The sequence below is a fragment of the Trichoderma asperellum genome, chromosome 1 (assembly GCF_020647865.1).
Source record: "Trichoderma asperellum chromosome 1, complete sequence".
Taxonomy (NCBI): Eukaryota; Fungi; Ascomycota; class Sordariomycetes; order Hypocreales; family Hypocreaceae; genus Trichoderma; species Trichoderma asperellum.
In genome coordinates, this window is record NC_089415.1 from 4,705,434 (window position 1) to 4,718,064 (window position 12,631).

At 53.3% G+C, this 12,631-nt stretch overlaps 3 protein-coding genes across 3 annotated transcripts; 2 read left to right on the forward strand and 1 right to left on the reverse strand.

Moving 5' to 3' along the window:
- Nucleotides 1–1,298: 1,298 nt before the first annotated feature.
- On the reverse strand, nt 1,299–5,656 carry TrAFT101_001452 (uncharacterized protein). Its single transcript, XM_024907728.2, has 3 exons — nt 4,707–5,656; nt 3,997–4,627; nt 1,299–3,912 (listed from the first exon to the last, which is right to left on the reverse strand). The coding sequence occupies exons 1-3, from the start codon at nt 5,463–5,465 to the stop codon at nt 1,793–1,795; spliced, it is 3,510 nt and encodes a 1,169-aa protein (XP_024762553.2). The 5' UTR covers nt 5,466–5,656; the 3' UTR covers nt 1,299–1,792.
- A 1,895-nt stretch (nt 5,657–7,551) lies between these two features.
- Nucleotides 7,552–10,235, forward strand: TrAFT101_001453 (uncharacterized protein). The gene is made up of 2 exons (XM_066126330.1): nt 7,552–7,924; nt 7,983–10,235. The coding sequence occupies exons 1-2, from the start codon at nt 7,734–7,736 to the stop codon at nt 9,892–9,894; spliced, it is 2,103 nt and encodes a 700-aa protein (XP_065982431.1). The 5' UTR covers nt 7,552–7,733; the 3' UTR covers nt 9,895–10,235.
- A 1,080-nt stretch (nt 10,236–11,315) lies between these two features.
- On the forward strand, nt 11,316–12,541 carry TrAFT101_001454 (uncharacterized protein; the record flags this gene model as incomplete). The annotated part of the gene is made up of 5 exons (XM_024906418.2): nt 11,316–11,391; nt 11,515–11,551; nt 11,622–11,757; nt 11,824–12,170; nt 12,256–12,541. The coding sequence occupies 5 exons, from the start codon at nt 11,316–11,318 to the stop codon at nt 12,539–12,541; spliced, it is 882 nt and encodes a 293-aa protein (XP_024762554.2).
- Nucleotides 12,542–12,631: the final 90 nt, after the last annotated feature.

Consider the following 12,631-nt stretch of genomic DNA (forward strand, 5'->3'; position numbering starts at 1 on the left):
GGTAGAGCCGGGTAGACGAAACCTCAGTCATGGTGGCGACGACCTGACAGAGTCCGGGATATCTTTTTTTTTTTTTCTTTCTTTTCTTCTTAGTCTCAGCAGTAGGGCCACCGGGCAGGGTTCAGGTATTCGTTCTTCCTTCGTCAAGCAGCGGTCCAGCGAATCGTCCACGGACCAGGGACGCGATAAACAAATGAGTCCAGACGTCGAGCCAGACGAGGATGAGGATGAGGGATGAGAGAGCGAGCAAAAGACGGCGGCGGCTAGTGGGAGGAGAAAGCTGGTCCAGGCGAAGCTTGCTATCTGCGAGCGAAAGAGGCTGGCGGCTGCAAGGTTGCAGTGAGGACGGTCAGCGGCGGCAGAATCGCCAGGACAGGCTTAGGCGGCCCCGCGTTTCGAGCCTGCAAAGCCCTGCTAGCAAAGCTGGGATCCTCTTTTTGCTGTCGCCGCTCGCTTTCTGGCTGTCTGCGTGTACATTTGCATACAAGCAGATAACGCAGGTGACCTCCGCCAGTCGCTTGTGAGTCGAGCCCCGCCTTTTCTGCTCTCCGCTCGCCTCTTTTTGCCTCTCCGCTTGCTGGATGCGGAAGACCAAGGCCCCAATTACGTAGTTGTCGGCAGATGGTACTTGTACGCACTGCGATGGTGTGCATAGAGTGCGGTGTCAGGTATGGGGTACCTACATAGTACGCATGTATGTACTTAAGATACGCGCATCAGAGGAGGAGGGCTAGTACGAAATGGCCTTAGAGGAGCTTCTGTTTCTAGATAGCTTCCAATGCGATACCGTGGCATGTGAAAAAAGAAAAAAACCTATGTGCCGAACTCTGTATTCAACGCCATATAAATCTTGCGAACTATGCTGATACGAGGCTGTAGGGAGCAACTAGCCGCAGCGATTTGCCTCTCGCAGGGCTTCACAGCCCTCTCTTTCTGCTCCTCCTTGCCCTACCGTTGCCGCTCCCATTCCGGATAGGCATGCTTGACCTGCATGATGCTTTAACCCACTTGGAAAAGCCCGCCACTGCTCCCGTGCCGCATGTGCTAAATATTTGGTGTGCGTATATGCAGGTCATTACGCAAACTCTCTCAGGGTACTCCGCTGGGACACCCAGGTGCCGCGAGGATTAAAAATAAAATACGTCTCACACGGTGAAACAAGGCCTTCACCAGGCAGCTCAGATTCCCTGAGACATTAATGGTTCACTTTCATATGCAAGGGTTCACCGTCTGGTCACAGTTAATATCTCATCAGTCGGTCAGTAAAGGGAAAGAAAGAGAAGAGAAAGTAGAGAATATCCCATATTGCGAATCATATTGCTATTTATTAATACGTAATCTAAGCGTGGATAAGTAACCAAGATATATGCCTCATGTGCTCTCCATTGTGGTAAGCCGTCACTTCCCCCAAATAAGTTCTCATTACTTTCTTGGCCGGTGTTCTAATATCCACCCGCCAGTCCCAAGTACTCACACTATCAAGGGTAGAAAAAAAAAATGTTGATAAAAGCAAAAAGAAGAGAAAAAAGGAAAGTAAAAGAAAACTCCGGCTACGTACGTGAAATGCCGCAACATGCCATATACAAACACGCCCTCTGCTTCTATTTTCGAATGATTGTCGTAACTTGCCCGGTATGGGTGATAAAGCCTGTCCCTTCGTCCCAGCAGCACAGTTTCTTCTTCTTCGACTTGTTTCGCAAATCGGCAGTTTCATACACCCACCCATGCCATCGCTAACCCAGAATATGCACCCTTTTTTTTTTATATTCATTGCCTGGAGATACCTTATGCTTTAAAGTTTCAGCTCCTTGAGAATTTGCTCCGCCATGTTCTTGTACTGCCATGTATTTCCAGTCATTCTCTTGAACTGGATGCCGTGTAGGGAAAGCAGTGGGACCTTGACGATGAAGATCTCAAACTCCATCACCATGCTACCACCAAGATCGCTTTGAACTTGCGTTGTCGTCTCTCCAGGCACGCGCCGCGATACTCCTCCACTCCTTCGGGGGATGCTATCTACCGACTCTTCAGAGTTGGAGTAGCTGCGGTCACGGTCTCGATTGCGGTCGCGGTCCTGCCGTCCAGGGGTCCTTGGGGTCACGGGGGATCGATCCATATCGCGAATGTCGTCGCGATCACGGTCCTCGCCTCGCATAAGGCCGCCAAAGCTGAAGCGGCGGCGATGTCCACCACCTCCTTGATTTTGGGCAGGCGGGCTGCTCGGTGTATCATGCACCCTGTTCAGATCGATACTCGGCGTATACTTGCAGCTAAAGCCTCCTCGGATTTCGATGTAGTCGACATTTAGCTGTTTCAGCACTCTCCGGATGTCGGCACGAATTGTCGGAACCGACTTGCCGGAAGTGGTGGAAACGCTGAAAAGACCTTTGAGGTATACGGGTTTCGCCAACTCAGCGCTGTCTAGTCTATCGGTGGAGACACCGCTTGCTTCCTGCTCCAAATCGGTTTCTTCAGGTACATTGGACTCTTGAGCAGCCTCTCTTCTCAGACGACGTTGTTGAACGCTCTCGCGACGCGCGTGTCCTAAAGACTTGGCCCTCATTGCCACCGATTGCGAGTGCGCGTGGCTCGAACTCCTCTGTACAATCGACGACTGGTCGTTTGTGACAGATTGGTCTGAGCCGCTTGTTAAAGGTGGTTCTCTTGATGACATGGCGTTATCCCGTCGACGAAGGTCCGCTGAGTTCACGCTGGTTGACCGTCCAAGGCCTGATTTTCGAGATGCGCGAATTCCACCGGCAGACATTGGGGGGCTAAGCAGCTCGCTATGTTGGCTCGCGCCAGACGGTAGCGCAATATTGGCATGGTCGTCACGGTCTCGCCGTCCACGTCGGATACTGAAGCTCTTTCTAGGGGCCGTAGGGGCTCCTTCGGGTGGTGAGTGGACTTGCACCACAGGAGGGTAGGATCGATCTCTCTCCTTGTCGAAAGACCGATCAGGCTCCCTGCGTTTCCGAGTGCTGAAGCGCCGGAGCAAGCTGGCAGTAGTGCCCTCCTTCTTCTGAAGTTGATCGGCCTTTGACTCAGGCGGCACAGGTATGTGCTGCTGCTTTACCAAGTCTGGCGCATCATCTTCTCCATGAGTACGAGCTCTGGGCCGAGTTCGTCCGCCTGTAGGCCTCTCGCCTGGCATTTCAAACGCTGCAGCATTGGTATGAGCCGCTTGAGGAGGAGCCAAATCGGGTACGGTCTCTGGAAGCTTTTCACGCTCACGCTCACGCTCGCGTTCACGCTCTCTTTCCTTTTCCTTTTCCTTTTCCTTTTCCTTTTCCCTTTCCCTTTCACGCTCTCTTTCCCTTTCCTTTTCTCTCTCACGCTCACGCTCAGCACGTTCTCGCTCCCTATCCCGTTCTCGCTCCTTTTCTTTTTCCTTTTCGCGAGATGTACTTGTTGGTGGGTTCATCTCCGCATGCTCGCGGTCCTGCTTCTCTTTGACAAGATAATAGATGGAGGTGAGTGGATTGAATGCATTTAGGGGGTCAGCACCAATCTGCAACGCTTCGGAGCTTGGCCCGCTAAGGGTGTCGCGGCTGTTGGAGTTTCTCCTCTTGTAGAAATCGAAGCCAAACCCGCGCTTCTTCTCGCTGTCTTTGCTGGGCTGTGGCTGCTCCTTCTCACGTTGATAGGCTTTGACAGCTTGCTGGTAATCCTCCGATTCGATAACCTTTGTAAGTTGTGCACGGATGGACTCAGGAGAGCCAAAGTTGAAGCCTTGCATGGCGTGGATGACTTCTGGCTCCAAGTTTGCGGTGAGCGGCTCTCGGACGGGAAGGTAGTTGTCCGGAGGTCCGCTGAATCCTTTGAGCATCCATGGATGGTTCATAACTTCTTGCATGGTTGCTCGTTGCTTGGGATCCGTGACAAGCATCCGGGACATTAGGTGTTTGCATTCTATATTGTAAAAAGTATCATGTCAGTACTCAGTTGATGGCATCATTGGCCACGTCTTTGGGGAGTAAGGTGTTGGGTGCTCACCATTCGAAAGCCAGCTCGGGTAGTCGACAAGCCCCTTCTTGATCTTTGCATGAAGAGCGGGCATGCTCTGATCGTCGAAAGGCACCTTACCACAAACGAGAACATAGAGAACGATTCCAAAACTCCACACGTCAACTTCGGGCCCTGTGTATGCCCTCGCTTGTAGCAGCTCGGGGGCGGCAAAGTAGAGACTTCCGCAAAAGGTCTTGAGATGGCCGCGGGGAGAGAACAGGTTGCTGAGGCCAAAATCGATGATTTTGATGTCGCCGGTTTTGCTGATGAGAATGTTTTCGATTTTCAGATCACGATGGACGATGCTGTTTCGGTGACAGTAGTCCAGAGCACTGGCAATCTGACGGCTAAACTTGCGGGCTTGCTTTTCCTTGAGCTTGCCATGTGAAATGATGTAGTCAAGCATCTGACCACCGTTGACGTACTCAAAGAGCATATACCAATGATAGTTTGTGCGAACTACATCTCGCATGCCGCAGATGTGGGGGTGATGGAGAAGGGTGACAATGGCAGCCTCGCGAGCGGTTCGAATCTCCTTTGACTGATCGGCGCGCTCCTTCTCCGCCCGACTCTGATGGCCATCATCAGTAGAACCGCGAGGGATGATTTTGCACGCAACCTTTTTTGAGGGCAAGCGCCCAAGATGTTAGCAACGCAACATGATATCATAAGGAAAGCAAAACAAAGGGGGTACGTACCTGTTCAGACCCGTCTTCTTTGCGAGCCAGCTTCACCTTGCCCATACTGCCGGCGCCGATGGTCTTGCCCAAGATCCATTTGCCAGACTGAGTTGGGATGGTGGTGCGCGATCTGGACTGTTTGGCCGAGTGCGTCGCGTCGGCGCCGCCATGGGAAGTGTGGTGCGACGCAGCGGCAGCGCTGCCATTATTGGCGACGGCGGAGGGAGGCATTTCGGCGTGGCCCTGCCGAGTATGTGTGGAACGGGTGCTGGTGCTCCTTCGATGGGATCGAGATGTGTCGGCAGCTCTGTTGTTAGAAGAGAGCGGCGGGCGGTCTCGGCTGGAGCTGCGCTTGGACTGGGATGCGGCTAGATGTGAGGTTTCGTAGTCATTTTGTGACGACGTAGGCTCGTGGGCGTGGCTGTGTGCGTGGGTCGGGCGAGACGACGACGAGCTGCGGCGACGGTGACGAGACTGCTGCTGCTGCTGCTGCGTTGAAGCCGTTGTTGGCGTTGTTGCGTACTGCTGCTGCTGCTGCACCCCAGGCTGTTGCTGCTGCTGGGCTTGGTGGCTGCCGTGGTGATAGTACGAGTGCGAGTTGGCGTTGGCGTTGGCGCTGGAAATGGAGGACGCAAGTGGCCCAGCCGCGCCGCCAGCAGAGCCTGAGGGTACGGGAGGGGGGCGGGAGGAGCGTGTGGAATAGGACCGGGATGGGGCAGCTCGCGAGGGGGAGGTGTGGGAGAAGTCGGAGCCTTGGGACGCTGCGGCGGTTGTCATGGCGGTCAATTTGCTGAATGAGTGCGGACAGTACTTCGGACAAGAGCGAGGATGCTCTGTCTGCGCTGCCAGGGCCCTGAGAAGCCGTCAGGCAAAGATTGGAGCAAGGCCCGCGGGTGCGTCACAGAGGCATCAAAGGCCCTCCTCTCTGCTGCGAGATAAAAAAGGAGAAGATCCACGCGCGGTCGGGGGGCAAAGAGCTGGGCTGGGGGGAAGAACAAAAGAGAGAGCGTGAGCGAGCGAGAGAGCAGGGTGACAATGACTGGGACGGGATCCAGGTAACGCAGCGCTGGGGCCCGGGTACCACGTTAGTACAGGTACTGCGACGTCGATACTAGTACGGAGTACGAGTGCGAGATACTGCCCTTTTTGCTCCAGTTTCTGATGGGGAAATGGATATTACTACGGAGTACTGGTGTCCGTTAACGTCGAGCTAGCACTCACGAGAGTCCACTCCGCAGCGCAGCGCCTCTGCCATCTGTGACGACTTGGACGTCTATAGAGGAGAGGAGAGACGAGACGAGCGTCGAGGCAAATAACATTTGAAAGTATCCAGCTCGCCCAGGTAGAGGTAGCTCAGCTGTCGCCAAGCGTGTACGGATAGCATGGTAGCAGTACTACCTCGTACCTGGGGCCTCACTTCAGCGGAGTGCTAAACCTGGCTCGCCGGGCTAGTGCCCCAGGGGCCGCGCGCTGCTCAGTGGTTGGACGGGGGCCTGGTACAGCTCATCTGGCATTGAGGCATCCCCTCAGGCGTCATTACAGCTGCAGGCTCCACAGCACATGTTCCCATTACCCGTACTCCGTAGATGGGACTTTATTGCCTTGAATTCTATTTGCTGTTTGCGCGCAGACGCCTGAGCTGGCAATCCAGCTGCTACTGGTAGGTGCTGTAGTGCAATTTCACGCAGGATCCAGCGCATGACGGTAGTAGCTTTGGGCATCATTGACCTGTGCTCCAAGCTCGCGGAGAGGGGCTTGCCAACGACTCCCTGTCCCCTGTGTAAAAACAAAAACACAAATAAAATCTAGATACCAATTTTTGAAACATCAATACACCAGCACAACGTCTTTTCCTCTCTCTCCCTCTTTAGATTCCGTGGTACTGGTTTGTGGGCGTCTTACCCCTCTCCTATTCTACCTTTGTCTTTCCACGCTTTCTTTGTTCTCTTTCGTCATTGTGCTCGCTGTGGCTGGATTGCCAAATTCCTGACGTTTTCAGGCACCTACCAGGTACCTAGCTGTAAAATGCCTGGTGCTGTCAGCATAGCACGCTCCCTTTTTACAGCACAGCCAATAATGGCCATTGACTGTTGGACTACATCCATTCCTGCCTGGGTGCACCATGGGGCTCGGCTTTTAATAGCATCTTATGAGTAAAGGAAGCATCAATAGCTCCCTCTCGGCGATAAACAGCACCTCTCCACATTACCAAGGAGTTTGCTGAGCTATCAAATGCTTACGAGTAGATTACTATTAGACATGTAGGTATAACCTACTACCAAGTCATTGAGTGCCTGGCCTAACTCCGTATTACCGCGCCTCTCGTGTTATAAACCGCTATATACTATGCATATGCATACTACGAAGTAATAACAGCTCTACCTTCTAGTATCAGTAATGGGATATTGGAGCGTCTTGTTTAGATCACCCTAGAGCCGTAAAAGCGGGAGAGAGGCGGTAGTTCTTTGACAGTGCTTGGGAAGCTGGGTGCTTTCTTCGTCAGGCTGGCTTGAGATCAATTATTCCCAAGAGAAGGTGTAAGCTTACAACTGAAGCACGTCACGGAGGATCAGAGTATGCCGTCATCGTAAATACATTTTAGCCTTTGAATATTTATTAAGATTGAATGTTCAAAATCAACACGAACCAAGTTCTAATTCCAGTTTAGAAGCACAAGGTATGAGAGTGCACTCACAGCATAAAGATCTCGTAGCATTGCCGGTACTGGAGCTCAATTGCATTTTAGCTGGACTGTTAGTGGGTCAAAGGCCGGCAAGGTGGGCGGGCAGGCTAGCACCAAGAAGGCCATAGACGGGCCGCTGCAAATAGAGTAGCATTGCAAGGCACTGCATGCTTTATCGATAGCGCATCTACTCAACCAGGCTTGTGCCGACCTGCTTCATTCCTTTGATAGACCACGACTATTGCTTCTGGCTCTTCATCTCACAGCCGTCAATTAGCCCAACAGCCATGCTCTGAGCGACCTCGGACCCCCCTAAATGCCACGAAGATTTGTCTGCTGAATTTTCCCGAATACGAAAGCCTATGTCCTACAAGCGATCTCGGGCGACATTCGAGGCCGACCTCCATGCGCCGTATGCCATCTTCGGCACCCCTTTGCCAGAGGACGGCGAGCGCGACGATGGCTCATATCTTCCCTTGTGGAAACAGGAGGTGAGAGATGAAAAGGGCAGGCGGAGATTACATGGAGCTTTTACAGGCGGCTGGAGCGCAGGGTAGGTCACGGCTCTATCGACCCCAATCTAGATTTCTGACGTCTGACCGCCGAGATAGCTATTTCAACACCGTGGGATCCAAAGAAGGATGGACACCGGCCACCTTTGTATCAAGTCGCTCGAACCGCCGCAAGGATGAACCTGCCAGCCTCCAACAGCGCGCCGAAGATTACATGGACGAAGAGGACCTGGCGGATGCTGCGGAAGCACAGACACTCAAGACCACCCAGGCATTTGCCGGGCTGGGATCGTCCACCCAAGAGGAGCTCCGTGCCGGGGGGCTGATGGGCCTGTTTAGAGCCGACGGAGATACAATGGGCCTGAAGCTGTTGCGGAGAATGGGCTGGAAAGATGGCCAGGGTATTGGTCCCAAAGTTCGACGGGGTGCACGCCTAGACTTGGGCGCAAAGTCTAACTCGACCGATGGCGAAACTCACCTCTTTGCACCAGACAATGTCGAGGTAATGCGATTCGTCCACAAGACCGATCACAAAGGTCTGGGACATAGTGGACAGGAAAAGCTTTCTTTGCTGCGCCACGAAAGCAAAGCTGATAGTGACGAAGAGGGCGAAGGTCGAGATGGCGTGTTGTCAATCTTATCCCGAGGGGGCACCAATAAGAAACCCCAGCGAGGCGGCATTGGCATTGGCATCCTCAACGACACTGGATCTGATGACGAAGACCCTTACGAGATTGGTCCCAAGATCAGGTATAACCGCGTTGTTGGAGGCGACAAGAAGAAGAAGGGGAAGAAGTCACCAGCTGCAGCGAATCCATCTCTGAAAAAAACCCCAGTGTTTATACCGAAAATTTCTAGGGTCGGCGGTAACTTACGAAGATGTCAGGATGGACGACTTCCTCTCGATGGGTTTGCCCTAGCCACAATGGTGGAAGATTTAACCGCTGCTTTGTCCAAATATGCGCCCCCGCCAGTCCCGACTGACTGGAAATTATCCAAGTCTACCCCTAATGCCGAAAGCAAAGCAGATGCGTATGTTTCAGCTGCTGAAGCTGCAAAATCATCAACTCTCGATGCGAAATCTCGAGCCGCTATCCTTGGTGAAAAGGCCCTCCCTGGGAAATCTGTTTTTGATTACATATCGGCTGCTTCCAGGGAGAAGATTGCTGCGGCGTCAGGAAGAGCAGACTTACCCCCTGGCCTAGGCGAAGTGCCAGAAGGATATGCACTGTCAGAAGAAGAAAAGCAGACAATGCTCTGGGACCAAGTTCCTAAACTTGACCGTGAGACGGCAATCGCAGCAATTGCACGGGGTTTACGAGGGCCATACGCAGACAATGAGGTTAAAAGAGCTCGCTACAAACGGTACCTGGAGCACCATACGAATCCTAAACTGTCGCTCCCGGAGAGGACCAGGGGTATGTCAGATGACGATTTCCTTCAGGAAATGACCGAGTTCTATAACTGCGCGAGGATATTCAAGCCAATGACTGGTTTCATGGCATCGAGATTCACAACGGCCAAGGCGCCACACATCATTGGGGCTGACCCAACACAAGAGAAGGAGTTGATTTCTATGCCTGAGCCAAAGACCTTGGACCCGGCAGAAGAGGCTGCTAAGATGGGAATGTTTGGAAATATGACGAGGTCAGTCGCGGACTTTTACCCTACGCGGCTACTCTGCAAGCGATTCAATGTCAAGCCACCTGCGCACTCTCGTCGAGATGACGAGCCCGATGCCAGCAATGCACCTCCGGGTTCAAGTGCGCGACCATCTTACGGTAGTCCAATGGAAGATGTACAGATGCCCTTGCTATCTGCGTCTCGGGTCCAGGATGAACCTCCTGCAGCTGGGGAGACGACTTCAATGGCAGCAGCAGGAGCAGCAGCCTTACGGGAAACTCCAGCGATAGAAGGCCTGGTGAACCCTGAACGGAACGAGGCTGTTGAGGGGAAAAGCGCTAATGCTGAAGTATTACGAGCAATCTTTGGCGACAGTGATAGCGAATGAATGCTTGTAGTATTGTCATGGGTTTAGAATTAGGGCGTCTGGAGTATGGAGCACATCATATTACTGCTATGCGTTCGAGAGGTAGATATACCAGCACCAAACCGCGGCTTGGCGAGGGCTATTTCATTCGATGCTTCTCGTTCTTGGCGAACCAGGTAAAATTTTAGACGTAAAAATTCGCGTCGACTTTGACCATACATATATCTTCCTTTGACTTTGACTTTCAGCTCGTCTGTTCTCGTTTTGTTGGCAGCTCGGCAAGGGCTCGTGGTCTTTTCACACGGCCACTCAAGTCACCATTGGCAGGGCGGCTAATGTGAAGCTTGGTACGGATGGAGCTCTATCATTGGCTAGCGAGTGTGCCCAATTTTAGCTACCCGTTCCATCTGCAGTGGGGCTTATTAGAAGGTCAGCCCGCGAAGCACTGCCTGTGCTCCGTAGAACCCCCCTAAACGCGCTGGAAAATGGAGGCACTTGACAGGTTCAGCGGGCAAGCATCCATCGTCTCCACCCACATCATCAACTCATGTTCATCGCCCGCAAGATCAATTGACCAGACCAGTCTGCATCATCAACCAGCTGGCCAAGGTGCTTTCGTTGATCCCAGCAAAACGAGACGGAGAATCCATCCTTGGACGCCGGACCGGACCGCCGCGAAAGGCCCTTTCTGCGCTCGCAGCCCGAATGCTCTCGCCTCCTTTCCGCTCGCCTTAGCATTTTCACTGCCAGCGATAGCCAGATGCCCACGCTGCACTGACCCGCCCAAATCAATCTCCAATCTCCCTTATTAGCCCCCATCACCGCTCCCTCGCCGAAACGAGCTCCTGCGCCGCGAACCGCCATCCGCCACATTGTCTGAGACGCACGAGCCTGGAACCGGACCGTCAGAGTCCTTGGAGTTGACTGAGGCCAAGGTGCATCACCGCCGCGAGCACGCAGCCACCGCCGCCGCCGCCGCCGCCGATCCACCACAGCTGGACCTTGAGCTCGATCGCGACGACAACGACATCGACGCCGCAGAAGGCATCCAAGGCGCTGTCCACGAGGCCGAGCAGTCCCCGCCGCCGCAGTATCCCATCTCGGAAGCCTCTTCCTCGCGCCCTCCGCCATTCTCGTCGCTCTTTTCGTCGGTTGAAGACCGTCCCGGTGGTGGCAAGTTCCCTGCCGTTGTCGTCCCCGAAGGAAGCGCCGTTGCCAGATCAATCGCCGCGCCCGCCTACGGCTCCGACTTTCGTGGCCCGGAGCTTTCTGATACCGATCAGGCTGCTACTTCCGCGCGCGCCTTTCAAGACCCTGTTGCCGAGACCAAGCGTGCGCTCCCTAGAGACACCAAGGGAGAGTCGAGCCGCAAAGACGACGACGCCGAACCACCGCCAGCGTACTCGGAGGGGGATAGTCCTCTCTTTGCATTCTCATTCGTAATGGCGGCTGCCGGAGGAGCGTCGAGTATTATTACTCAGGTGCAGCAGGGCGGTCCACCCGTTAATGCTATTGGAGGTGAGTTGCCTGTAAAGTCCCTGGCCCAGATGTTGTAATGCCGGAAGAGATGAAGAATAAGACGAAAATAAGACCAATTATACGGAGATAAAAAGAGACAGCCGGTGGCTAATCAGATTCTAGATGTTGGCGCCGATGAGACAATCACGATGGACCTTAGGTATGTAGCAAAATCTCCTACTAGAGAACAGGTCTGCAACAGATTGCTAATAGAAGAACCAAAAAAACAGGGGTACCAGATTTGTTCTTTCGCGTGACGAACTGCTCACTCTACCTGAATTTGTGCTGTTATCTCTGTTTCCCAATGGCCTCTTCCCGGAAGGCCACATGAGCGGGTTTCCCGATAGCGATGCGGTGCAAGTTGATGTTCGTAAACTACAAGTCTTTAATCACTAATCTCACAACACCAAGTATGCTAACGGCTGAATACAGTATGATCCTGCATCGTTGCAATACATGCTAGACTTCTTCCGAAATGTTGCTCAATCGATCCCCACCGAATCATCACCCGGCGCTTCGCAAGATGGGGAAATTGTTCCCTTGGATCCAATGGGTGCCCGAGATGATAGCTCAAAACGAGCTGGCATCATTGTGCTGAGGGAGGATCTTGATTTCTATGCAATCCCGCCCAAGTCAGATATCAGCCAGCCCGATATGATCGAGGTCAAGCGGGCTGCGGCACGTGCGTTGCTGAAGCAGGACGGTATCTTTTCTGGGCTGAAGCGCAGCGATGAACCAGGAACCACCGAAGCTCATTTGATCGAGATGCTGACGGCAGGGTAAGCGATCTTCTCCCGCTGTTGCTATGTTCATTTTACAGTATGACTCGAGTAAGGACAAAGATTAGCTAACATTGCTTTGCAGTGGTTTCAACCACGACGACCAATGGGGCCACCGAGCTGGCGAGCCTAACAAGGCCGTCATCTGCAGTCTGGCACTTGCTCGGCTGCGCAGCGACATTCGAGGCAACGAAATGGGCAGCAATGCTGTCGGCATGGCGCAGAAGCTGCTCCTCTTCTGGCGGAAACCCGCTCGGCGATGCTGGTGGGAGGGTATCGAGCTGGAAAACGTCGAAGGCGTCGAAGGCAAGCTCAAGGTCTGGATCCGCCGAGTGTGGACGCTGGAGATGAGCGTGATTGGACTCCGCTGAGGGTGAGATCTAAAGAAGAAGCCATTGTGACAAAGCTAAAAAGAAGCGACTGCCGACTGCTAGCATTTTCTTTTTTTGTCTTTTTCTTTT

What these genes read in the sequence shown, in the direction of transcription:
- TrAFT101_001452 (XM_024907728.2), bottom strand. Translation starts at nt 5,465, where the DNA reads ATGACAACCGCCGCAGCGTCCCAAGGCTCCGACTTCTCCCACACCTCC. An exon ending in AAGAAGACGGGTCTGAACAG is followed by an intron (nt 4,628 to 4,706) that starts GTACGTACCCCC and finishes CCCTCAAAAAAG; the next exon opens with GTTGCGTGCAAAATCATCCC. An exon ending in CCCGAGCTGGCTTTCGAATG is followed by an intron (nt 3,913 to 3,996) that starts GTGAGCACCCAA and finishes TTTACAATATAG; the next exon opens with AATGCAAACACCTAATGTCC.
- TrAFT101_001453 (XM_066126330.1), top strand. Translation starts at nt 7,734, where the DNA reads ATGTCCTACAAGCGATCTCGGGCGACATTCGAGGCCGACCTCCATGCG. An exon ending in ACAGGCGGCTGGAGCGCAGG is followed by an intron (nt 7,925 to 7,982) that starts GTAGGTCACGGC and finishes CCGCCGAGATAG; the next exon opens with CTATTTCAACACCGTGGGAT.